Source organism: Mchenga conophoros, linkage group LG23 (assembly GCF_057382185.1).
Source record: "Mchenga conophoros isolate Kocher_MC1m ecotype Shallow Benthic linkage group LG23, M_conophoros_male_GT1.1, whole genome shotgun sequence".
In the NCBI taxonomy this organism is placed as follows: domain Eukaryota; kingdom Metazoa; phylum Chordata; class Actinopteri; order Cichliformes; family Cichlidae; genus Mchenga; species Mchenga conophoros.
The window spans coordinates 10,380,844-10,405,710 of record NC_140547.1 but is presented as its reverse complement, the minus strand read 5'-3'; the positions used below and the strand labels follow the sequence as shown (position 1 = coordinate 10,405,710).

At 46.7% G+C, this 24,867-nt stretch overlaps 3 protein-coding genes across 6 annotated transcripts; 2 read left to right on the top strand and 1 right to left on the bottom strand.

The window, feature by feature from the left end:
* The first annotated feature begins 99 nt into the window (after positions 1 to 99).
* On the top strand, positions 100 to 5,157 carry lrrc39 (leucine rich repeat containing 39). Of its 3 annotated transcripts, XM_085265945.1 has the most exons (9): positions 100 to 326; positions 616 to 769; positions 1,320 to 1,428; positions 1,503 to 1,659; positions 1,742 to 1,878; positions 1,979 to 2,124; positions 2,734 to 2,886; positions 2,961 to 3,142; positions 5,017 to 5,157. In XM_085265945.1, exons 2-9 carry the CDS (start codon positions 633 to 635, stop codon positions 5,052 to 5,054), a joined length of 1,059 nt encoding a protein of 352 aa, XP_085122071.1. In that variant the 5' UTR covers positions 100 to 326; positions 616 to 632; the 3' UTR covers positions 5,055 to 5,157. The 3 variants fall into 3 exon arrangements, 2 of the variants coding, with proteins under 2 accessions (XP_085122071.1, XP_085122070.1); XR_014890867.1 differs by having other exon boundaries at positions 100 to 769; positions 2,961 to 3,282; positions 5,017 to 5,152; XM_085265944.1 differs by having other exon boundaries at positions 100 to 769.
* trmt13 (tRNA methyltransferase 13) lies at positions 2,244 to 10,891 on the bottom strand. Of its 2 annotated transcripts, XM_085265943.1 has the most exons (12): positions 10,733 to 10,891; positions 9,064 to 9,116; positions 8,895 to 8,961; positions 8,749 to 8,808; positions 8,282 to 8,351; positions 7,755 to 7,861; positions 7,460 to 7,645; positions 7,104 to 7,176; positions 6,961 to 7,035; positions 6,314 to 6,665; positions 5,376 to 5,569; positions 2,244 to 3,025 (listed from the first exon to the last, which is right to left on the bottom strand). In XM_085265943.1, exons 1-11 carry the CDS (start codon positions 10,841 to 10,843, stop codon positions 5,386 to 5,388), a joined length of 1,338 nt encoding a protein of 445 aa, XP_085122069.1. In that variant the 5' UTR covers positions 10,844 to 10,891; the 3' UTR covers positions 2,244 to 3,025; positions 5,376 to 5,385. The 2 variants fall into 2 exon arrangements, with proteins under 2 accessions (XP_085122069.1, XP_085122068.1); XM_085265942.1 differs by lacking the exon at positions 2,244 to 3,025 and having other exon boundaries at positions 5,370 to 5,569.
* An 878-nt stretch (positions 10,892 to 11,769) lies between these two features.
* map1sa (microtubule-associated protein 1Sa) lies at positions 11,770 to 22,284 on the top strand. The gene is made up of 7 exons (XM_085265940.1): positions 11,770 to 11,954; positions 13,019 to 13,120; positions 15,530 to 15,612; positions 15,792 to 15,932; positions 16,021 to 19,186; positions 19,382 to 19,605; positions 19,682 to 22,284. The coding sequence occupies exons 1-7, from the start codon at positions 11,801 to 11,803 to the stop codon at positions 19,835 to 19,837; spliced, it is 4,026 nt and encodes a 1,341-aa protein (XP_085122066.1). The 5' UTR covers positions 11,770 to 11,800; the 3' UTR covers positions 19,838 to 22,284.
* Positions 22,285 to 24,867: the final 2,583 nt, after the last annotated feature.

The following is a 24,867-nucleotide window of genomic DNA, read 5'->3' as shown; positions in this document are numbered from 1 at the left end:
TGTGTGTGTGTGTGTGTGTGTGTGTGTGTGTGTGTGTGTGTGTGTGTGTGTGTGAGAGCCTATGTTGGGGAAAGGGGGTGGGGGGTAACCCTCAGTAACCTGCAGCTCTGGTCCCGATCAGCTGATGGTATTTTTAGTGTGGGTCTCTCAGATGCAGTAACAGCCGGTCATATGACCGCATGTCTGTAATCTGTCATGTGATGTGTCACCTGAAGGCTATAATTATCGAGGAGAGCCGAGGTCAGATTTCAGCAGACAGGACGCAGCATGGAGGAGAGCTGCAGCTCGGCCACAAGGTGACGAGTAATATCCGTGTACTACAGCAGGTAATACTTCATATAATGCTACAGTACTAATACTGCTGTTTGTACTGGTACTGCTCCTACTGCAGGACTGAAACTTCTCTGCTTCAGTAGCTGGAAACTGTCTCTGGTTGTTTTTGATGTTTGAGCAGAGTGAATTTGATGGGTTTTTAATTAATGGTCAGTAAATTGATCTGAAACATGATTTCTGCTGGAGATCAATAATCAGTGTCACAAGATGGTCAGCGTGGGGATGGGCTACAGCTCAGATAGGTTATCCTACATGTCCACCTGTGTGCTGTAACATCACAAGGCTGACAGGAAGTGGTGATGATGGTGGGCGTGGTGGTAGCATGCAGCTCGGTGAGCTCCATCAAAGCACTGTGGGAGACCAGGATCAGGAGGAGGAGGGAGGAGCATGAGGAGGAGCACAAGAGGAGGACCACGAGGGGCGGGGCCACAGGCAGGTCAGACCACACCCAGTCACTTGAGCACACTTTCTGTTGGTATACAGTGCTTGCTGGTCAAAGTGGGGATCTCCAAAAACTGCTCTATGAACCTTATAAAAATTACCCATAATCCTTTGAACTGGTTCATCTTCAGTGTTGGGACCTCTAGTCCCATCCACTTCCTGTTTCTCTCGCAGTGTTTCTACCATAGAGTAAATGAAAATTTGGTGAACCTGAAAAAAGATGAGTCAGTTTCAGAGGGGGGATGAACCCAGTGGTTATGTCCATCTCTTACATACAGTCTTGTCTGAAAGCAGCCATGTTGAATCTCTGCATCAGTCAAACTGTATCAGGACAGAATGTTTCAGCCAGTCAAGGAGAAGACTGGGGGAAACAAATTATTTAAAACAAAAAAGTGTAAAAAATAAAGTCATAAAGATCAAACACATTAAAGACAAAAACATGACGAGAAAATAAAACGAAATAATAAAGTTTGGAAAAAAAGGTAACTGAAGTGATGTCCCAAGTCAGACCGAAGAGGTTTCATCACTTGGTGATTTTGGTCCAGACTTGGAGTCGGGCTTTGGGAAGACCGAGCGGCGCTGGCCCGGCTAAAGCAGAAGCTGGAGACTGAGGACGGCCGGCTGGTCCTCCGGATCGAGCAGGAGGAGTGGAAGGTAATGCCCCCCTCGCAGGAAGCACACTGAACTGTCACTTCAGCGCATTGTGAGCTCGCTGCTCTGGTTTCCAGGTTCTGCCAGGCTGCCTGATCCAGCTCAGTCAGGTCCAGGAGTGGCAGATCCACCGGACCGGACTACTGAAGATCCCTCACTTCATCTCTAGCTTCCAGAACCTTCTGGTGCTCGATCTGTCCCGGAACGGAGTCGCTGAGATCCCCAAACAGATCGGTGAGCTCACCTCGATTTAATCTGCCTGTGAGCCACGTTTTCTGGTTCTGTGTGCTGTGACCTCACCTGGTTTTGGTCTCAGGAAAGCTGACCCGGCTCAGAGAGCTGCTGCTGAGCTACAACAGAATCCCGTTTGTCCCGGCAGAGCTGAGCGGGTGTGAGAGCCTGGAGAGGCTGGAGCTGGCAATGAACCGGGACCTAAATGAGCTACCAGACCAGGTGAGTGCCTGAACCTATGCCTCGTTACCGTACACCTGAAAAGTAAGGCCTGGTTCTGGTCCAGTCTGAGCTCAGGTGTGCTTCTCTCTCTGACCTTCAGCTCGGGACGCTGTCGCGGCTGCAGCATGTTGATCTTTCCATGAACGACTTCAGCTGCCTGCCTGCTTGCCTGCTCGCCCTGCCGGCGCTCGAGTGGCTCGACATGGGAGGAAACTGCCTGCATCACTTACCTGAAGACATACACAGGTAGGAGCTGGGACATGGCCTAAGCTCCATGTTGAGTCTGTGTTTCCACAGGCACTGCTAGTTTAGAGACTTATTCCTCATGAAGAACGAAAAACAAGACAGAACATCTTCAACCGGTCTTTTACTCGCTAACGAGGAAAGGCTTGGTCAGAACCAGGGTGTGAAGCTAAATGCTCCTCACCTGTCTCCAGACCAACTCCTTCAAAGAGCAGCTCTCCTCGCAGCTATTTATTGACAAACTGTTACAATATACATCACAGCACAAGCACCTCCCACCGTAAAACCCCCCAATGGTTCTAACAGACAAGGCACTGTGTGTATGTGTGTGCACGTGTAAGCACGTGTGCAAGAACTTGTGACCTCCTGCTCACCAAAAGGATCATAAAAGCAGAAAGCTTACCAAACATCAAACAGAACCTTCAGATACGATGTATCTACAATAAAACCCACGTCAGCCTCCCCCAGCACCAAATTGGCTGGAGAGGTGGTCAGACAAAGGAATGTCTTTGATCCTATAGTTTAAACTAAGACTTTAGAAATTTTACAAAATTTGACTTAACACTCAACCGCCTTTCTGTCAACAGCCAGTGATCATGTGTTTTTCCTCAGAATGGAGGTGCTACACACTCTGTGGCTGCAGAGGAACGAGCTGGAGAAGCTTCCGGAGAACATCGCCAGAATGAGGAGCCTGGACACGCTGGTGCTCAGCAGCAACAGGCTGAGAGACATTCCACCGCTCATGGAGGGCATGTCCAGCCTCAGGTGAGTCTGGCCATCCTCACGCACCTGCCCTCCGTCTGTCTGGCATCACTCACTTCTTCGCTTCCTCGGAGCAGGTTTGTGAACTTCCGGGATAACCCCCTGACTCTGGACGTGACGCTGCCGAGCAGGAAGGCGGTGGCTGAGGAGGAAGAGGAGGAAGATGACAGGGAGATGTTCGGGAAAGAGTTCATGCTCATGTACATCCAGGAGGCCCGAAAGAGAGCGTACGCCGTGCTCAACGTGCACTGCGTCAACCGTTAGTACTGAGCATGCTCACTGACCTGCGTGCGCTAACACGCTAACCTGTGTGTGTGCCAAACACCTCATGGGGGCAGTGACCCTCGACGACGTCAACAAACAGGAAGCTAAACCCCAACTGACCCCCTCTGACCTCAGGTTATTAAAGAGTGATGTCAACAATAACCACTACGTTGTTCCTAGCATTCGGCACCATTTCAGGGTGAGAACGGGGAAAAAAGTCACACTTCAGCATTTCACGTGAACAACAGCTACTTAATACTAGAATAATACACTGGACTAGCTCAGGATATGCACTTCCTGTTCCAGAAGTGGGGTTTATAAGCGTTGTAAATGTGGCGTCACTTTTGTATTTACATTTTCTAAGAGCTGAAATGTTCCTGCTTACTCTGTAAATCTGTTTGAAGAAGTGTTGGAATGATCAAGTCATTCCACTTCACATTTTTATGATTAAAAAGGAAGTTGAATTAAATTTGACCTGTTTTTTTTAATTAAATTTACTCACTTCAGTTAACCATAAACATACATAGAAAAAAATTTATTTAGTTCACTGTGAAAAAACAGAGAACCCTGCCCTGTACACAACCAATGAGAACCTCGCCCCATACCCAACAGAGTTTCATTAGATCGATCAGATCAGATGGTGAATTAAGGTGTTTACCATCCTTAATTCACCATTTAAAAAAAATACATCTAAAAGAGCTTTAGAAGCTGGATGTATAAACCTGAATTTAAATTTTATGGATTTATGAAGTGACTCTCTCACAGTGTCTGCAGGTTAAACTGAAGGTGCTCACCAGTATCAGCTTTTGGGTTTGATACCAACAGCACACGTATAACTTTAAATTTACATAGCTATTTGGGGCAGCATGGGGGCACGGTGGTTAGCACTGTTCCTTGCGTGGGTTCTCTCCGGGAACTCTGGCTTCCTCTCACAGTACAAAGACATGCAGTTAGTGGGGTTAGGTTAATTGGAAACTGCCCATAGGTGTGAATGAATGTGAACAGTTGTTCGTCTCTGTGTTAGCCCTGCGACAGACTGACCACCTGTCCAGGCCATACCCTGTCTCTCGCCTTATGTTAGCTGGAATAGGCTCAAACCCCCTCACAACCCTGAAAAGGATAAAAGGATGGCTGGATAAATATTTGATGATAAATTCATATTTTCCTAGTTTTACATTAGTTGTATCACTGCACAGCTGCAAAACCCAACCAGCCACTAAGCTTATTATTTCTACCCTTTACATTTTTATATAAATTATATATAAAGCACAACATAAAAAAAATGTCAGTTCATTTTGAATTTATCATAATTAACATTTAGTTTTGAATAGTTTTGTTGCTGCCTGACATGTTTAGAATATAAAGAATGTTTTAGAGATTGCAGCCCACAACTCATGCTTTCATTAAAACTATGCATAACCTTTTACTGTGAGAAAAATTAACAAGCAGGACATTTCATGCTTAAATCAGCCATTATTACTCACGTGTAGACCACACCAAGGTTTTTCAACATGTTTACACTGTAATTGAGGGAAACTGTCCCAGAGGACCAATCAGGGGACCCTTTCAGAGGGATCTCCATAACAATTCAGGGACACGACACAAAGACTTTAATCATTAAAAGTGTTTTCATACAAAAATGTGGTGTAGAATATTCTAAGTTGGGCTTGTCTGGATTTCAAGAACTCAGATCACTGACTCAGTTTAGGCTAAAATAATGGAGGCATACAGAATATTTGGCCCGTGTTTATATCAAACCCTCATTTCTGTCTTTGGGGCTGAAATGGCACCGTATACGAGGAACAACCCGACATCATTTGAATGTTTTGTTGGTTTCAGCTGACACGATTTTCTCTTTGAATGTTTCAGAGTCCGATGGTGAGTCCAATGACGAATCCTCAGCATGAAATACGGCCCCATGTCTTTTTTCTTCTTCTGAGCTTCTCCCTCTTGAAGACACTTCCACAAAGCCACACTTGTGTTTTTATTTTGAAAGACTTTAAGTGGACAAGCAGGACGAATCAAACTCCAGAAGTTTTCCAGCTATAGAATAATATATGATTGTGCCATGTGACAGGCAGATTTTAGTGAGCATGCTCAGTGTCGCTTGTTGGAAGACTGCAAACGTTTTATGTACATGAGGAAAAAAACACTTTAATATAAACAGAAAACACCTGAGCATGTTCAGTCTGACTTCCTGTAACTTAAAACTCAAAATTGCAGCTTACAATCAAACAATCAGGAGGAGTGGGGGGTGAGGGGTACAGCGGTCAGCAGGACGTTCTCCAGCGTGATATCACTGCTGATGTAACGAATCAGTTTGCTGCTGAATCCTTTCATCTGCAGGAAGTGACACCTGCCGTGGTCGATCAGCTGTTTGCATAGACGGCCGAGCTGCTCACGTTCAGAAGCCGACAGAAACCTGTCACGCACAGACGTGCACACACAGACACACAAACAGTGTGTTAGTTCAGTGTAAACATGCAGACAGTCCTGATTATTATACACTAGGAACATTAAACTCTAGCCCCTCCTTCTCCTCCTGTAGACCCTCCTTTTCTTCCTGTAGGCCCGCCATCTCATCCTATAGCCCCTCCTTCTCTTCCTGTAGACCCTCCTGCTCCGAAGCTTGATTTTCATGTTCATCACTTGTTCACTGATGAGATCAGAGTATGTGCAGTGTCAGTCCTCCGTGTTTAGCCTGTGTGACACGCTGACATCAGCTCGTCACAGACCTTACACTGAATAGAGCTAATAAATATTTAGAAAAAGGATTTCCAGCTGCTTCATGAATCTATGGATCACATGTGTGAACTGAAATAAATCCACTCTCCTGTCCTTCACTTTGTCTCTGCAGCTGATTCTGAACATAAAACACTGACATGCTGCTGACTTGTGCTGATAGGTTGGTTAAACCTCCTTAAAGCCCAGCACAAGCTGCTCGATGTGGTGTTTGAAGGTGCTGATGTGAATCAGTAAAGAGGGATTATTCTTAACTGTGGATCATGCAAAGCTGCTCTAAAATAAAACCAGAGGAACGAAGACTTCTACAAATCTTCATTGAGTAAATCTGATTTTTTTTTCTGAACTACAGAAACTTTCTACTTCGGGCTGGGTCCATACAGCCATCGGTGACAGGTTTCAGGGGCAGAGGTCAAATATTTACCCATTCACAGCGTCTGTCTCTTCTGCTGGTTCGTGCTCTTCGCCATCTCCTCTCTGATTGGTCGGTCTGAGTCCACACGTGGCCCAACTGGACATCCGACAGAAAGCAGAGAACTCCCGCGCCCCGAGTCCTCTCTGCAGAAAGAACTGCTGCCCGACGTAGTGACGCCAATCACAGCGATGGTGGCAGCACAGTGCCACTGTCAGGCCCAGCACTGGGCCAGGACCACAACCTGTTGGTGCTGATCCAAGACCCCCTCCTGACCTTGGCTCTGATGGTCTGAGGCGTTTATGGGGCGGTTCTTCTTCCTCCGACTGTCCTGCAGTTTCCAGCAAACAGCGCAGAGCCAGATCTGAGAATGGAACCAGAATATGATGAGACTAGACAAGTACTACAGAAATGCTAGTTTCCAGGTGGATGTTGGTGTACTTCAGCTGAAGTTCTGAGAAAAACATAAACTGATCTCCAGGTTTTGCCCTGCCAGGTAAAACCAAACCCATCATGCTTCAGCACAGGTGGAGGTGTACTGCCATCAGAGAGCAGGATGGAGCTTGCAGGAACCAGCGTAGAGCAGCAGTTACTGTGGAATTATGAGCCGGATGTTGCTTACCACCAATCAGAGCTGACAGTTTTTTGGCTGTTCTCACCTGTCGCCGCTCCACACAGGTGTTTACCAACTCCGACCAGAGGCAGTTTCTTCTCGCAGAGCAGAGGGACTTTACCTGAAAGCATCACAGAAACAGGTCAGGAGAGGTCAGAGCACCACAGTGTCCATATGTTCCTGTCTTACTTAGATCCAGATGCTGAATGTCCACCTGCAGCCTCTCAAACTGAACTCCAGCATCCTGATGTTTCCCGTCCACCTGCAACAGAACGCACCTGTTTCACCTATCAATCAATCAAACTGATCAGCTGCTTTCAGTCTTGATCACAGTCTCTACATAAAAGATGAACACACCATCAGTGTGTGAGGTGTGAATCGGAGGAACGCCGACATGCGACAGCGACGCTTCCACTTTTATTTTAAAGCCAGAAATGAAAATATGGAAAGCAGCAGGTGAGCAGGCGGGGTTCTGAAGGTACTTGGGTTGTCGGGGGTTTGGGTTTGAGTTTAGGGTGAAGTGAATTTCAGAATCAGGGCTGTACCTTGAACCGGGTGCTGCAGCGCTCCACCAGCAGCAGCTGCAGGTCTTCACAGGTCTTCAGATGCTCGCAAGTCTTCAGGGCCTCGTGGATCCAGTGGGACAGCTTCCCTCGACCCGCTCCGAACTCCACAAAGCACCGCCCCCTTCCCAGCAGCCCCAGCTCCTCCATGTGACCTAAGATGGAAGACTGAGCACACCCGGCAGGTCAGACGGAGATTAGTTTTACTTCTCAGTTTAATTCTTCAGCATGGAAATGAGATGAATACACAGACTAATGGTGCTGTCACCTAGTCTACCTGCTGCTTCAGGTGTTTGTGGGCGGAGTCTCCATTCTTTGGGTTGTGGAGCTCGTCGTGGAGGGCGGGGTGAGACTGGACGCTGTCCTCTAGATCGCACTGCAGTCCTACAACAACAGCAGGGACACCAGGAGAACATCCGCGGATTTACAAAATGTCCAAAAACTTTATGAGTCACACTTAACCCTAACCCAAATTAAACCCGAACTAAACATGACCTGAACCAAAACTAAAACTGACCTAAATTCAAACTAAACCTTAACCTGAAACTAAACCAAAACGAGACCTAACCCCAAATAAATCAAAACTAAAGCTGATCTGAACCCAAATTAAAGCTGACTTAACCCTGACCTAAACTTAATTTACACCCAGTTTAAATATAAACTGAATCTAATCCCAATCCTAACCTACTCAGTGAAAAGACTGTCAGTTTTGTGATGTTTTGTGTCACATCAGCCAAACTGAAGCAGTCGTGTGAGATTGTGAGTACTTCAGCCATCACTGATCACCGGATCTCAGCAGCTCACCTTTGAACGCTGTCTTCAGTTTATCCACCAGAGTTTCCAACTCAGTCCTGCTGAGCTCAGACAGACTCACCTGTAACACATCACCATTATGATGTCACTAACATGATGTCACCATCACTGTCATCAGTGGTTATTATAGTATTTACTGTGCTGGTTTGTGCGTAATGAAGAAGTGTGTGATTGTGTGTGTAGACGCTGCTGTCCATTCTCGGTGCTTCCTCTGCTGTGAAACAAACTGTTTCCTGACAGTGTGTGTGTGTGAATCGAGCTGCTGTTGGTCTTTAGAGATCAGTGAATGTCTGCCTGGATGAGGCACTGTGAATCAAAGCGTCTGCAGATGTTTTACTTTACCAGTTCTTCTTTGATCAATCAGCATTCGACCACAAAACACCAACGTATAACCACGAATCAGCTTTCTGTAAGCTGAGACTCCGTGTTAAATAGCCACGGGGCAGGTGAGTCGTTACCTGTCGAAGCGTCTCATCTCCATCAGCTGATCCAGCGTTGATGTTTTGGACAAAGTAAACCTGCAGGAGATCAAACGTTCATCTCTGTGGAAACACTTGGATAAACACGCAATCGCTGATCAACTGATGGATCAATAGCGTCTCACCGGTTTGGCTTTCTCTCTGGAGTTGCATTTCTTCAAGTGTTTCTGGAGTTTGTCTTCACTCACGGTGCTGAAACACATAAACAAGCAGAGTAGGATCAATAGCTACCAGTGATGAGCTTCCTGTCAGCCGATCAATGACCTGATTGATGACTGATGTGTTGTCACTCACTGTTTGGGGTCCAGAGGACAGACGATCCTCCTGCTGCCACCCCCGTCCTCCTCCTGGAAACAGGAAACACATCACAGGCTCATGACATCACAGCTGATCGACATCATTGATCTTCTCAAACTCGCTGATATCTGCAGCACGGGTCAGTCTGCCTGCTCAGATGTGAGCTCAGACCACCCCACTGATTTCTGAAATCTGGATGAACTCGTCATCGCTTCATGTATACTCGTAGCTTTCCACGGTGAGTTTTTTTCAGGACGTTGTCCAGTGTGTCCATGGCAAGTTCGGATCTGGAAAAATTAAGAAAAAATTACGACTTCTTCTTCATCACTTCTATTGTTGCAGGATAGGATCAAAGTCTTCTCCATGGTATCGACCATTGTATTCTAGTACGGTGGCAAGCCCAGTGCCAAATCCCCACAAAGACATCTGCAGCAGTGAGTCCAGAGCGCAGACTGACCCGTGCTGTTAAACCTCATACAGAACCCCATTACCTCACAATCACGAGCACTGAGCCTGCAAATAAATGAATGCATCAGATTTCTTCATGCAGCTTCAAATGATCCAACTCTAGCAGCTACAAACGGCTCACCTGCACTGAGCCACCGCAGACTCTTCAGGCATAACCTTGTGATCATCATCATGCCATTGCAAGCTATATGATTCCTATGGTATGTCCACACGTGTGCCGTATATACAGGTGTACAGTATAGTCTGAATAAAGAGATCTTCATTCTGTGTGTGCATGCATTACATTAATGTAGTGCACACCTCATCATGATCTGTGGTTTGATCTGTAATAAGATATCCGACTTCATTCCAGACAGTGAGATATTAAGACTATATTGTAATCACTCCCCCGTCCAAATCCTTGAATTCAGGTGTTCCATCACTTCCATGTCCACGGGTGTATAAAATCAGCATCTGGGCATGGAGACTGCTTCTATACACATTTGCAAAGAATGGCTCGCTCTCGGGAGCTGAGTGAGCTCCAGCGTCGTGCTGTGATAGGACGCTAGAAGTGTCTTTGCGATATCCACAGCCAGTTGTTAGTGGGATTATAACCAAGTGGAAACGACTGGGAACGACAACAACTCAGCCATGAAGTGGTCGGCCATGCAAATCACAGACCGGACTCAGAGGATGCTGAGGATCATGGTGCACAGAGTTCACAGACTTTCTGCAGAGTCAACCTTTACAGACGTCCAAACTTCACGTGGCCTTCAGATTATCTTAAGAACAATGCGTGGAATGGGTTTCCATGGCAACCAGCTGCATCCAAGCCTTACATCACCAAACAAATAGCAAAGCATGTGCCACTGGACTCTAGAGCCATGGAGACGTGTTCTCTGGAGTGACCAATCACGCGTCTCCGATGGATGAGAGTAGGTTTGTGGTTGCCAGGACAACGGTACTTGTCTGACTTCACTGTACCAAGCGTAAAGTTTGGGGGAGGGGGTTTTAGAGTGTGGGGTGTTTTCCAGGAGTCGGGTTCCACCCCTTAGTTCCAGTGAAAGGAACTCATCATGCTTCAGCAGACCGACACACTTTGGACACTTTCATCTTTGCGACTTTGTGGGCATACTTTGGGGATGGCCCCTTCTTGTTCCTGACCGGTCCACCTGGAGCCAGATCACACCTGAGCAAGTGACTGTATCCGTGAACTCACCATGGTCGCGTGCTCCCCGCAGTACTTTCTGCCTTTTCCCGCCACCATCTTACAGAAACGCTTCTTCTTCTGCACGAAGAAACAGCAGCGGCTGGGCTCCGGGGCCGCCATGTTGTAGGACACGAAAGCAGCTGCCTTCAGGGGCCCGATGGAGTGTGGGAAATACCACCGAAGAAGGAACACCACGTGGTTTACTGCGTAAAAACATGACGGCTGTCTAATAGATGGTATTTTTTTTATAAATCACTGAAATGATTTTACTGTAGTTTTACCTGTATGGTTCGCGATCCCGTTTGGGTTTCTCAGGGTCAACTTAAAGAACAATTTAAAATTACCAATCTGATGATCCAGCTCTTAACCCTTGTATGGTGTTCGGGTCTGTGAGACCCGTGTTCAGTTTTTTTCAAAAGAAAAATTAAACAATTAATTATTTTTTCACGTGTAAATGTGTTGTGTCTTTCCACTCACTCCACTTGATTATAACTGATTTATTTATAACATTTTATATAAAAGAAAAACGAGAAGCACATTAATTCATAAATGTGATCTAACAAAGGTAAAGGGAAAAAATTAACCATGTTTGCTGTTCATATGTCTTGTAATTGGGATGAAGTAAACATCTGTTGAGTAATTTAACATAAAATTTTTGATAGTGTTAATTTGGAAAGCCAAAACTCTAGCGGGTCCACCAGACCCATGAACACTGGCTGAGTAACAAAAATACGAACACCACACAAGGGTTAAAGTTTTTTTCACTAAAGTCGAAAGTTAATTTTAATCCGCAGAAACGTGTCCTTATACTTTAAGAGTTTACTTTTCTGAGCAGGCTTCAGTTTGGTGAAGACTATTCGACGTTTTGATCTTTATTCTTTGGTTTACGAAACTATAAAACTCGTTTTTCCCGAGCTGCCCCTGAAAACAGCTCTGACTTCTGATTGGACAGCTACATGGCTGTCCATTCTCTTTGGCCGACTGATGTGCCATTTAAATCATTATCCCGCCTCTAGCAGCGGCGGGGTGGGGCTGTGGCTGAGGATGCTGTGACGTTAGCGGTGGACAGTCCATGCCATGATGGCGGCGGAGCGGGGCGGCGGTCCCGGCTCTCCTCCCGGCTCTCCTGCCGGCGCCTCCCGGACTGCGGCGGATCACTCGGTCCTAGTGGTGGTGGGAACGCTGCGACCCGCGGAGCTGCTGGAGCGGGTACTGCAGCAAATAGAAACAGGTGAGTTCTGGAAGTTCAGGAGAATAGAGCTGCGGGGCCGGAGGTCCCCACAGCCCTTCACAATAAAAGTCCGGGAGGCTGCTGTTGTTAGAATGAGCTGTGCCCGGTCCGAAGTTTTAGAGACTTTATCGCTTTGAAGCTGATGCAGAGAAACTTTGAACATAATTGTAAAGAGTAACTAGCACCTCGTTTTATTTGACATTTATGAAACCTTTTCCGGTTCGGGTGCAGCTGTTTAACGAGTCCAGTGTGCAGGTTTCTTTTTCGGGTCACTTTAGAGACTCTCAGAAACTGAGACTGATTCACACTGAGCTCTGTGACGAGGTCTAAGCTTTTTATTTCCGGATTTTATCCGAAAAAATAAAATCCATACTACTGAGTCATTATTTTATTTTTTGAAAATGCGTCTCGCCGGAAGTGGGCAATTGTGTTTCTTAATTTTCCGGACTTTCTGTAAAAGTAGGTTCACAGAAAACGAACAGAGCAACTATCAGGAGGACAATTTGATATCTGTTCAATATGATTAATGCGATCTCTGATTCATCTGAAAGAGTTTTGAGTTCTGAAACACGCTGAGCTGATTCACTGTCTAACCTTTAGACTGATCACAGTCCACACACACACACTTGTCTCTCAGCCTGTTTATTACAGCTGTTTTATGATGAGTGTGCGTGTATAAACTCACTCTCTGTCCACTCGCACAAAAAGAGGAAGTTGTGTTACTAAATATCACTGACTTCCTGTTTGCAGTAGAAATGGTCTATCTGACAGTGATGTGCGGCTGATATCTGAGGTTTCACAGCCATAGCACGCCAACAACAAGCTCTATATGAAAGATGTAACCTCGGTGATTTCACCCACTGCTTCGTGGACTCTGTACAGACTTAGTTACCTGCTAATTAGTGATAGCCAATCAAAATCCTTTAATAGCCCTTATTAACTTATTAACTGGAGCTCAGATTTCCTGGATGGCCTGTTAGTACAGTAACCTCACAGCAGCCATGTAAGATAATGTCATTAAAATGAAAATGTTCAGCCCTTTTTTGTTTCTTATTAATGTCCAGGTGTGCGCTGCTGGGCGGTGGATCTGGACGTCTCCGTTCTGGATCAACAGCTGAAGCTCTTTGTGTCGAGACATTCAGCCTTCCTGTCAGAAGAAGTGCGAGGTAAGCCTGTATTGGGATTGATTGGAGGAAAGAGGAGTGGTCAGACACTCGGGGTGGATTTGTACCCGGGCCTCTTAAGCCAGTACCCTGTGGACCTCCACGTTTGATGTGTTCTCTGATGCTGAGCCTGGCGGCCTCGGAGGATTTTAAAATGCATGAAATGCTTTCGATCAGCAGAGGAAAGTCCCGCTGATGCCTTTATCAATAGCATCATTAATTTCTGTTCAGCAGGATGATGGCACACTGTGATGGGGTGTTTTAGATCAAATGAAAAGCAGTTTTGTCCTGTGACTTGTGCTCATGGCCACAAGCTGATGGCGTGAGGCAGCGCTTCTGTTTTTTTGTAAACAGGACCTCAGACTGAGGTGGCAAGGACAGCTTTACAGAAACTGTCAGCAGCTCAGGACTCTGCAGGAGGCGTGAAGAACCGCGAGTCCTCAAACACGGCCGCTTGTGTCACATGACCTGGAGTCTGAAAGAAAATCACAAGGACTTTTAGATGTGTGCAGGATTGTGAGGGTGACCAAACGGATGAAGGTTCGCACAAGTGTCAGACTGTGTGTGTGTGTGTTCCCTGAACCTCTGAAAGAAACCGTACTTCATGTTTTCGTTCCCTTTTAGCTGAAACGTTAAAGTGGGAAAACCTCACCGTCAGCTCACAGGAAGCTCTGTAACGGGACAGTGATCAGACATTAGTTGCTGAGTTTAAATTATTAATGTTCGGGGTGGGATGTGGGTCCATCTCAGGTCATAACAGTTTAAAAACACCTGACCGTCTCAGTCTGAGCGATGCAGTTTCACGTGCAGCAGTTGCCAATTTCCTCTGCAGACGTTCTTCCAGCTTCATTCACTGAAGGATCCGAGTGGAGTTTTCTTCAGAATGAACAGGTTTCTGTGGATGCTGGTTACAGAATGTTCCACGTGTTTTGTTCTGAAACGATCGAGAACCAGTCACATATCACCTGTGACTGGGAGATATCCTTGTCACTGACAGGTCCTGCTAACATGGATAAACAAAGATCCATCCATCCATTCTCTTCCTCCTATTCTTTTTTTTGGGTTGCGGGGGCTGGAGCCTATCCCAGATGTCTTAGGGCAAGAGGCAGGGTACACCCTGAACAGGTGGCCAGTCTGTCACAGGGCTAACACATAGACACAGATACGTGGACCTCAGAATCAATTTGAGATAACCACAGATAGACGGTACTTCTTGTGACCTTACTGATGGGGTATCCAAACTGAGCTTGCCGTCCACTGTGATGCGTGATGCCGAGCTTCCTGACACTCACCGTGACACAGAGATGATGAATATGAAGGCAAGGTGAGGGGCAGCTCTCTGACGGGGAGTCCAGAGCAAAGCGGTGATGGGGAGGTTGAGTGTCGTCAAAATTTGGTGGTCATAATAATGATGAAGAAGATGAACATCATCATCATCAGTTTTGAGGGTTTAAAGTTGACATTTTATAACTTTGCTGTGTTTTCCTTTAATTTGACCCTCCCAATCTTAACACATGGTCTAAACTGAGGAGTTGAAGGCTCCTCAAATTCTGCTCAGCTCCTCTGAGGCATTTCAGTGCATCTGAAAGACTAACAGCTGATGGCCCAGGCGTTTACCCTCTGCCTCACCTAAGAGGAAAGTTGACCTGGGACAGGTCAGCGACTTAAAGGCAACAACACGGACAGAGGGTAAATCAGACTGTGGCACAGTTGATCCAACAGGACGGAGTGAAGTCATCAGTCTGAGGGGCTTTAAACAGAGACAGATAATTGGTTGTTCCATCCAAACACAAACACAGTCAGCTGAGACTCTGCTGAGCCGCCCAAAGACATACAGACGATTGTGGCTCAAAGAGTTGGCAGTTCGTCTTGTAACCGAAAGGTTGCCGGTTCGAGTCCCTCGTTGTGTCCTTGGGCAAGACACTTCACCTACCGCCTACTGGTGATGGCCAGAGGGGCCGATGGTGCGATATGGCAGCCTCGCTTCTGTCAGTCTGCCCCAGGGCAGCTGTGGCTACAACTGTAGCTTGCCTCCACCAGTGTATGAATGTGAGAGTGAATGAATAGTGGAATTGTACAGCGCTTTGAGGGCCCCGAAAAATGCTATATAAATGCAATCCATTATTATTATTATTATTATTATTATTATTATTATTATTATACGTGCGCACACACACGCACCCAGACAGACAGACACGCATGCACACAGATGATGAGCTTTAGTTTCAATGGATGTATTTTCAGTGGAACCTGGCAGGCAGTGTGGTGGGTGGATGTGGTCTTGAGCGATGTCCCGCCAATGAATGAGCAGCTGCAGCACTCATGGAGAGAACAGGAGAGTGAGCAGGAATGAGGGCAAACCTGAGGGAAGATCTCCCCCTGACACTCGTTTGTCCTGTTTGTGTGTTTCAGGTCAGCGGACTCTCCAGCACAGCGGGGACGTCCTGGACACGCAAGTCGTGGTGAATCCAGGCTCAGAGTTTGTTTCCTCAGAGGTGAGTCAGACGTGAACCTTTACAGATGTTTTCTCAGCTGTTGGCGGGCTCTCGCGTACACGGAGATCAGCTGATCTCCTGTATATCTGAGAATACCTCCTGGCTCGGTTTGCTAGGTGTGTGTCTGAGTATGTTTTTATTTCCTCTGAGCTGCACCGATGATGCATTTCCTGTTTCAGGTGCGGCGGCTTGTCTGCAATCCATCGCGCCGCAAACTGCTGATTCTCGCCGGTCAGTGTGTTGAGGGCAGCGGCGACATTGTACTGCAGAAAGGCTGCTTCTCCCTCAGCAACCTCATCCAGATTTTTTCTGACGAGGAGGTAAGCAAACTGTGTCTTTGTTGGTTTTGTTTACACAGCATGTTTAAGTGCTTGCTGATGTTCGAGTTGCTTGACTCTGTGTCGACAGGTCGGTGAACTGCTGAGCTCGGCAGGCCCAGCGGTGAAGCCTAGCCTCACCCTCAGCTGTCCAGACTCTGGCCTTTGGAAGGAGCCGGCACTGGAGAAACACAATCTGCAAGACTTCATAAACATTCGGATCAACCCTCCCCCAGTCCTGCCCGAGATGGAGGGTTTGCAAGAGTTCGTAGAGTACCTTTTGGAGTCTCTGGAGCCCGAGTCTCCCTTCGACCTACTGGAGCCCCCAAGCACCGTGGGCTTCCTGAAGCTGTCTCGACCTTGCTGCTACATCTTCCCTGGCGGGAGGGGTGACTCTGCCTTCTTCGCTGTTAACGGTTTTAATGTCTTGGTGAACGGCGGCTCTGACTCACGCTCCAGCTTTTGGAAACTGGTTCGACACTTGGACAGGATTGACGCTGTACTGTTGACACACATCGGAGTGGACAATCTGCCGGGCGTGAACAGTCTGCTGCTGAGAAAAGTTTCCGAGCAGGACGACGAGGCTGCCGGATCCCATCCCGAAGAGGACTGGATGAAAAACCTCATCTCCCCTGAGATCGGGGTGGTCTTTCTCAATGTTCCCGACAGGCTGAAGTTCATCCAGGAAGATCCAAGCGAGCTGCGGAGCTGCGATCAGGCAACAGTTGCTCTGCAGCACCTGCAGAGACTGGCGATCAGACCAGAACCCCTGAACCGGCCTAACGGACCTAGCATAGAACCCGTGATCTTGTTCCAAAAGATGGGAGTTGGTCGTCTGGAGCTTTACACTCTGAATCCGGTCAGCGGTAGCAAAGAGCTCGAAGCTTTGATGCAGACTTGGCCAAACAATGGATCGAATGTGAAGGGCTCAGATCTTCCACTGCCGTGCCTTGTTTCCATTTGTGCTTTGTTGGTCTGGCACCCGTCCAGCCCTCAGGAGAAAATCATCCGTGTGCTCTTCCCAGGGTGCACGCCTCAGACCAAAATTCTGGATGGACTTGAGAAACTCAAACATCTGGATTTCCTGAAACTACCAGCAGTGTGTTTGAAGGACCTGGAAACATCCAAAATCGAAAAGCAACCAAAACGAGCAGACAGTCGAGAAAGCCTTAAGTCCCAGTCTAAGGACTTCAGACCCAGTAGTGCCTTACAGAAAGACAAACTTGGACGAGTGGATGCCAAAAAACAAGAGATGAAAACCAAGCCTAGGGTAGCAGCTGACTCTGTACCTAAAGACAGAAAGGATGCCGAAGAAAAGCCCAAAACAAAGGAACCAGAGGCTAAATCGAAGCCAGCGAAATCTGCTGAAAAGCTCATTCCAAAGAAAGAGGTTTTAAAAGAAGAGAAGAAGGAAGTGAAGAAGAAAGACAAGAAGGAAGAGAGTGGAGAGAAAAAGAAAGAAGCAACAAAGAAAGAAATCCCAAGTATGAAGCCAAGGAAAGACTTAAAATCTGAACCAAAAAAAGACGTGAAGAGGGACGTGAAGAGCGATGAGAAGAAGGCAGCAAAGCCAGCCATTAAAGAAGTGAAGAAAGCCACAAGTGCAGCTTCAACAGCAAGTGCAGAAATAAGAAAACCGTCTGGGAAGACCAGCACTCTGAAGAAGGATGGGACTCTTCCCAAGAAAGATACTTTGAACAAAGGGACGAAAGGCAAACCGGTGTCAAAGGAGCAGGAGACCCAGAAGGAGGTGGCTCGCTCTAAGGTGTCCACACCTGAGGACATGACGGCTGAATTTGAAAGACTTCGATTGGAAGATGAGAATGGGAATAGTGGTAAAAGTGCAAAGTCCAGGGGGTTGAATCCTGACGAAGTAAAGTCCAACGGGAACCCGACTTCCGCAGTAGAGAGTCCAGAGAAGTTTCGCTGCTCAGAGACTGATCATGATATGGTCACTGCCTCCTCACTGGTCGCTAAAACTCCAAAAGGTGATCTTAGTGTGAACTTTGACCTCACCCAGACCACATATGAGCCAGTGGACAGATCCTTGAAAAATGGACCCGATGTCTGCATGGAGGAAAAGACCCTGGAGCTGGTCTCTCCTGCAGATTCTGCCCCAAACAGTGCTGGACATACCCCTTTCTACCAGTCCCTCGAAGAGGACATTCGTGGCTTGGGCGAGGACAGTGGCCTCGAGGCAAGAGGGTCTAGTCTAGGCTTTGAGGACTACAATCAGGGAAGTTCATGTAGGACCTCTGACCTCAGCTCCCTGCCTGAAGGTCTGGAAAACTCCACATCCTCTCAAGATAAACCGTCCAGCCTTCTGACCCTCAGTCCTTTTAAGGACATCATGCCGGACTCCTCCCCAACCATGACCTCCATGCCGGCTGAGGTTGGCTCACCTCACTCTACAGAGGTTGATGAATCACTTTCAGTGTCTTTAGAGCAGGTTCTGCCCCCCCCTGCTGCCTCCCCCAAAGTCTGCGCCAACGGCCACGTTATTGACTTGGACTCCAGTGCTGGGATAGCCTTGAGGTCTGCCCATAACGGGTGCTGTGGAAACAGATCAGAGGACCACATCCATGGGATGTCAGAGGTCATCTCGGATGTTCTTCACGACGTCGACCTCTGCTTGGTTTCCCCATGTGAGTTCCAGCATCCCAGAACCTCGGAGAACCATCAGCAGCACGTGAGCCCCAGCCTCGCCACGGGAACGTCTCCAGACGTCTCTGATAACAACAACCACTCTCAGGATGCGAGCAGCAGCGACCACGCCTCAGCCTACAGTCAGGAGACTCCGCCCACATCAGTAAGCGGCACCCTGCCCACCACCACTGATTCTGATATCCCCCCCAGCACAGAGGACTGTCCTTCCATCACAGCCGACATTGATTCTGAAGATGATTCCAGCGGGTTCTTTCCACCCACCCAACCACAGGAACATCCTACATCACACTTTACCCACAGGGCAGGGCAGCACGACCCACCGCCAGCGCCGGTCAAGGACCTCCCTCCTCTACCGCCGCAGCCTGGAGCCTGTATGGCTGACTCAGAGCCTGACAAGAAGAGCTCAGCCGGAAAGACAAAGAAACCGCTGCAGAGAATGTCGTCAGGGAGCACAGTGGCCCAGAATGGAAGGTCGAAGGTCGGCAGCTCCACAGGGTCCTTAAAGATGGCGTCCAGCCTCGATGCCAAGCCCTCATCCCGGAGTTCACTGGGTGGATCTAGAATCGGAGCTGCAAAACCTCAATCCTCAGGTATGCCTTCAGATTATAACCCACGCAGTGACCTGCTGCATGAAGTCACTGAGGCTTAATCAGGAAATCAAAAAGCATGGCCACTGATTTATTGTGCTTGTCACAAACTGCCTCACTCAGAGTTAAATAAAGATAGCAGATCATAAAACCCTGGTTTATGATCATGGTTCTTTTTGTTTCTTCTTTTGGATCCAGGTTCCAGAGCTTCGGGTTCCTCCGGGTCTGAGGGTTCTGCGGTCTATGTGGATCTGGCCTACCTGCCGTCCGGGACTGCCTCCACCACTGTGGACTTGGACTTCTTCAGGCGCCTCCGCTCCTCATATTACATTGTGAGTGGAGACGACCCGGTGAAGGAGGCGGCGATGAGGAGCATCCTGGATGCACTGCTGGAGGGGAAGAGCAGCTGGCCGGACATCCAGGTTTGTGACACTTTCTTCACCTTCCCATCTGCTCACGAGCTGCTCTGTGATTGGTGTTTCTCCGGGCTTTTCTCAGGTGACGCTGATCCCAACGTTTGATTCGCTGGCGATGCACGAGTGGTACCAGGAGACCCACGACAGGCAGCGGGAGCTGTCAGTCACCGTGCTGGGCAGCAACAGCACCGTCGCCATGCAGGAGGAAACCTTCCCTGCCTGCAAGGTCGAGTTCTGAGGTCGAAGCCCCACCCCCTTCCCCTTTGCCACGGTTGCACCCAGACCAGCGTGATGAGGAGGCTGGCTGTGAGCATGCTCAGTTAGAAACACTTTCTCTCACCTGTGTGACGACATTTTCTCACCTGCTGGATCAGCACCTTCATCTCACCTAAGAGCAAACATTAACACGTAGCATGACAGAAAGTTGAAAAACCATGTGACAAGTAAACACAATGGCTTGGGCGAGGCACGGAGGTTAAAATGAATCAGTGTTTTATAAAGAAGCGAACGACAAGAAAGATTTTTATCAAAGAAGCGTGACGCTGGCACGATGTGTCTGTTCAGTTAGGTTGTGTCAGTGTCTTATGATTTACTATTCTCTGTTTAGCCCCTCCCCCCACTTGCCTCTTCGTTTTAAGCTTATCTCGAGGTTCTCCTGCAGGGTGGAGGAGACCGACCCGACAATGACTCGCTGTTGTCAGAGCCGCCAATTAGATTTTTACCTCACAGGAAACACGCTAGGTGGGGTTTATCTCTAAACTCGTGAGCTTACAAACGAAGACATTATAAGACCAAAGGACTAACGAGTCAATCAGACAATCTGCTCTCCTTTTCTGCGAGGTAATCTTCCTGTTTTTGCAAATGGAGTCTTGCACTTGCTCCAGGTAAAGCAGGGAAACCTTGTAAATATAAGAGCTACGTGAACACACTGAAAACTAGGCGATTTAGGGGGCGTGGCATAGGTAAAACGGCGACTGGATCAGCTTATACACTGCGGGGAAAATGAACCGACGCCCCCTCAGTGGAGGCAGTTTTATTGCATTTTAATGCAGGTCGTATAAACACCTGGTCATGTCTCCATCATCTGATCCTGGGCTGTGCAAGTAAATGAGACCATGAGCCTCTCAGAACGACAACAAGTTTGTGATTACTAACGCCATCGTTATCATCGCCATCAGGGTGACTTCACTGTGTCTCTGAGGTGTGCTCGTTAAGCAGTCCGGTGTGATGGTGGACGCGGGTCAGTCAGAGAACATTTGAAGATTCAAGCACGAGATCCAAAGGTTGATTCTGTCAGCGACAAAGAGTGTGAGGCTGTGACAGATATCCGACATAACTTCAACGTTCAGGTGACATCAGTAAGGCTGGTGTCATTAAAGCGCCTAAGGGCGACTGGTGTGATTTGGTGCTATATAAATGAAAATGTATTAACTTAAGCTCCACCTCCTGTTTACCATCGGCATCATCAGGGTAACGAACAGTAATCAAACTCGGGTCACGGACACTGAAGTAAACAAACAGCCTTTTTTTTTTATTGTAGTTGTAAAACCAGCTGTTCACATCTCTGATTGGGTCTGTCTGATGTTAGGATGAGAGTTGGTTAGCTTGTGGATGTGCTCCACTCCGTGACTCGTCTGACCTTTAACCTCAGCGGTGATTTAAGACAGACCTTGTGATGATTACCTGATTATCTCAGTGGGAATGTTCCTGTCCCTCAGTTACAGTAAAGCACACAGAGGTCACAGGACTGTAAGCGTTTGATTAAGTAGTGGTGTTTCGTTCCCGATAATCTTCAGAAGATTGTCAGGGAAACCGGAGATGTAGTGTCTCTGGTTTCCCTGACGACGGTCGTTCAACTTCCTGTCCTGAAGGTTCTGGTCCAGTTGCATTTCCTGCTTTGACCTCAGCACAGATCTTCCCCCGTTCTTCCTTGGTGTGCTTCAAGTACTACACTACCCACTAGCCTCAGAAGCCATGTCTCAATACAGTCTGTGATCAGTTTGACCTTTGACCCCCTCCCTCGGGTGTTTCTCACACCGTGCAGAGAATTGTGGGTCAGACTGCTACCAGCTGATTGGCTGGCCTGCTGCAGTGCACTCTGGGAAGTGTAGTCCTTCGAGAACCAATGGATTTTCTCTCTGACTGATTTTTGAAAGTCAAAACATTTCATCGGTAATTTATTTATTTAATTTAACATTTTTACAAATAAATCTTCAAACGTGACGTTTGGTACGAGCTGCTTGCCGCCCGTCTCTACCCAATCAGCATGGAGCTGATCAACCGTTAAAGGAACAGTCCGCTGTGTTCGTCCCACCCAGAGGAGCGACTGAAGAACAAACAGATGAAGTTAAAATCAAATCCTTCTGATATTTTATCTTTACAGTGAACATTTAGCTTTTAACTTTTATTCGCAAAGCTTTAAATTTATCTTTTTTTTACCCAGGAAATGATTTTCAGCTTTAGTTTGTTTGTTTTCTTCAGATTTTCTTCTTTGTGCCTGCAGACAATTTTTTAATATCCAACCAATCAATGAGCTGGAAATCATGAGAGCTGAAAAAAATGTACTGATAATCTCAGACACACACACACACACACACACACACACACACACACACAAATCATTTGTGCATTGAAACACTAACTGCAATGATTGTCTTTCAAAATAAATGTCCCTTTCACACAGTGTATGCAGTGTTTTATTGTGAAAATCAGTGAAATTGATCTGCGTTTAAATCAATCACTGCTGACATTAAACTCAATTAAACTTAAGCCTTCTGTTAAAGAGCAAGGTCTCGTAAAAGTTTGATTGTGTGCCAGTGAGTTCCACTCTGAAGTCATGGTCATTCCTTTATATTCACCGTTGACTGTAGAAAACTTGTAGAGCTATGAGATGATAAGTTGTGTCTTTTTCATAATAGTGATGTGGTTGTATTTAACGAGTCACTGTAAACCCATCAGCAGATGGACCGGAGCAGCCGGGCTACGAAAAAAGTGTAGGGAGGCGTGTTAACAGTCATGTCCAGTGGGTGAATGATGCTGATGCTCTACCTCAAGTCACAACCGTGCAGACTCGGGCTCCAAAAGTGCAACATGGCAGCTCCTTCAAGCGGGCTTCATTTTTGTACAATGGGAGGAAGTGCAGCCAGGTTCGCCATCTTTTCTATAGTCATTGATTAGCACCAATACACAGCTTCAAGCTGCTAAGTGGAACGATTGCACGATATCAACACCTGGCAACAGTGGGGATGAAGAAGTCCCTTTTAACAGGAAACGAGGCCCAAGAAGGGGAGCACAGAGATGAGGAGAAAAAGAGAGAAGACAAATTTAAAGATGCATCAGTGAGGATGGAGGAGAGGCAGCGAGTGCAAAAACAGGAAGTTGTTAGAAAGAAAGAAACCAGTCCTGCATATTTGTTTAATATGCGCATAGAAAGACCTATCCTGGTCAGAAACAGCTCCAGGAGTCCTCACAGGCATCATATTTCTAAGATTTGTAGGGCCAAATATGATAAGCTTAGTTTTATCTGAGACCACTGGAAAAAGGTGTATTTCTTATTTTATTATTTAAGAATGGTGAAAAAGTTTTTTTTTTTTTTTTTTTTTTAGCATTCCTAATCCTCTTTTGTAGAAATGAGAGGTGATCCAGGTCTTTAAAGCACTCGTGCAGTGTGATTTGTGTCCTCATAAACTGATCAACCCCAACACACAGGCTGATTTCAAGTCAGATTAATTCACAGCACATTTAAAAACAGCTGCTTGATAAAAGTGCTGCAGAGCAGAGAAAATAATAAAGAGGTGAGGTAGGGAGGCACATGCCCTGCAGACTTACACAATACAAGTTTAAAATCTGTGTAGTGAGTGATTGACCTGAGCAAATATGGCTAAAATAGTCAAGTCGGGATGAAAAGATGGCAGGATGACCCTCAGATGCCTTCACCTGCTCTAACAACAGCAGAGTGATCACTCACAGAGGCTTTAATACAAGGACATCAAATTCATTGTAACTCATGGGCCACGTACAAGCTACGTTGATCCTAATGTGGCCAGACATTTATGACACGATAAATGTGTAAAATTACAGAAGTAGTTCTGGCAATTCACTGCCCACACTGTCCTGTAATTATAAAATATAATGTTCTCATTCAAAGAAAATGTCTTTTTTTCTGTGAACTCACTGTAAAAGTGAAAAAAGGACATTTCCCCCATTTAATTGTTTATCTGTGACTTAATTCCTTTGATGCTGTTTGAATGAGGCGGGCTCTTTATTAACAGGAAAACCTGTAAAACTACGTTGAAAGTTCACAATCTGCACACGGTCAGTGTTGGAGCAGAGCTGCTTCCCACTGGTGACGATATCTGCTTACCTGTATCTTTTGCTCGTTTCTCTTCCTCTTCTTTTCTCTTTTTTCTTAACTGAGGACCTGATGGCTTTGAACTTTTCTTGTCCATCTTCCATTGGTTTTAATTTTTCACTCCAGTATGAACACCCATCCCTCAACCTGAGGATCACCACAACATGATCTAACACACCTACACCTTAGTTCACAGATTCACTTTGTCTAGGGTGCATTTCTGAGATTTCACACAACCCAGGATTCAAATCATGAATACATAATGGACTTGGATTTACATCATTATAAATTAAATGTGCTCTATTTGGAAGCAGCAGGGGCCCTCTCCCCTTTTGACGGGTTGTGTGTGAGACTTTAAATCATCAAACTGTAAATTTTAAATTGTTAGTGATCCCTTTACCCCGAGTCCTAAAGTGTATATTTATTTTCTTACTCTTCTTATATATATTGTTTGTTTACTTGCACTGCTGTAACTGGAGCCTCGTCATCTCGTCTCTCTATATACTGGACTGTAGCGGAGATGACAATAAAGTTTACTTTGACTTCAGCAGCAAGCAGGCGCACCGAGGGCTCTCGCGCTCACTTTTCGTGTATAGAATTTCGAAAAAACATTGGTGCAATTTATAAGTCTGTATTATAATGTCTGGTGTTTTCGTGTTTGTTGGTTTGTTTTTATTTTGTTTTATTTTCCGAGTTGGTTATTAGATGCTGCTCCAGCCGGTCAGAGAATCCCCCGCCGCCCCGCCCTCTCCTCTCTGCGCCGCAAGCAGCAGGCGCACCTCGCAAACGAAGGGCGCCCTTACTCCCAGCAAATGGGCGATAGAAAACCGATTGGTGCCTATGCCATTCCCAATATGCGCTGGCTGACGTCGGGCAGCATGAGTATGAGCATTTTTTTTGTTGTTGCCGATGCCCGT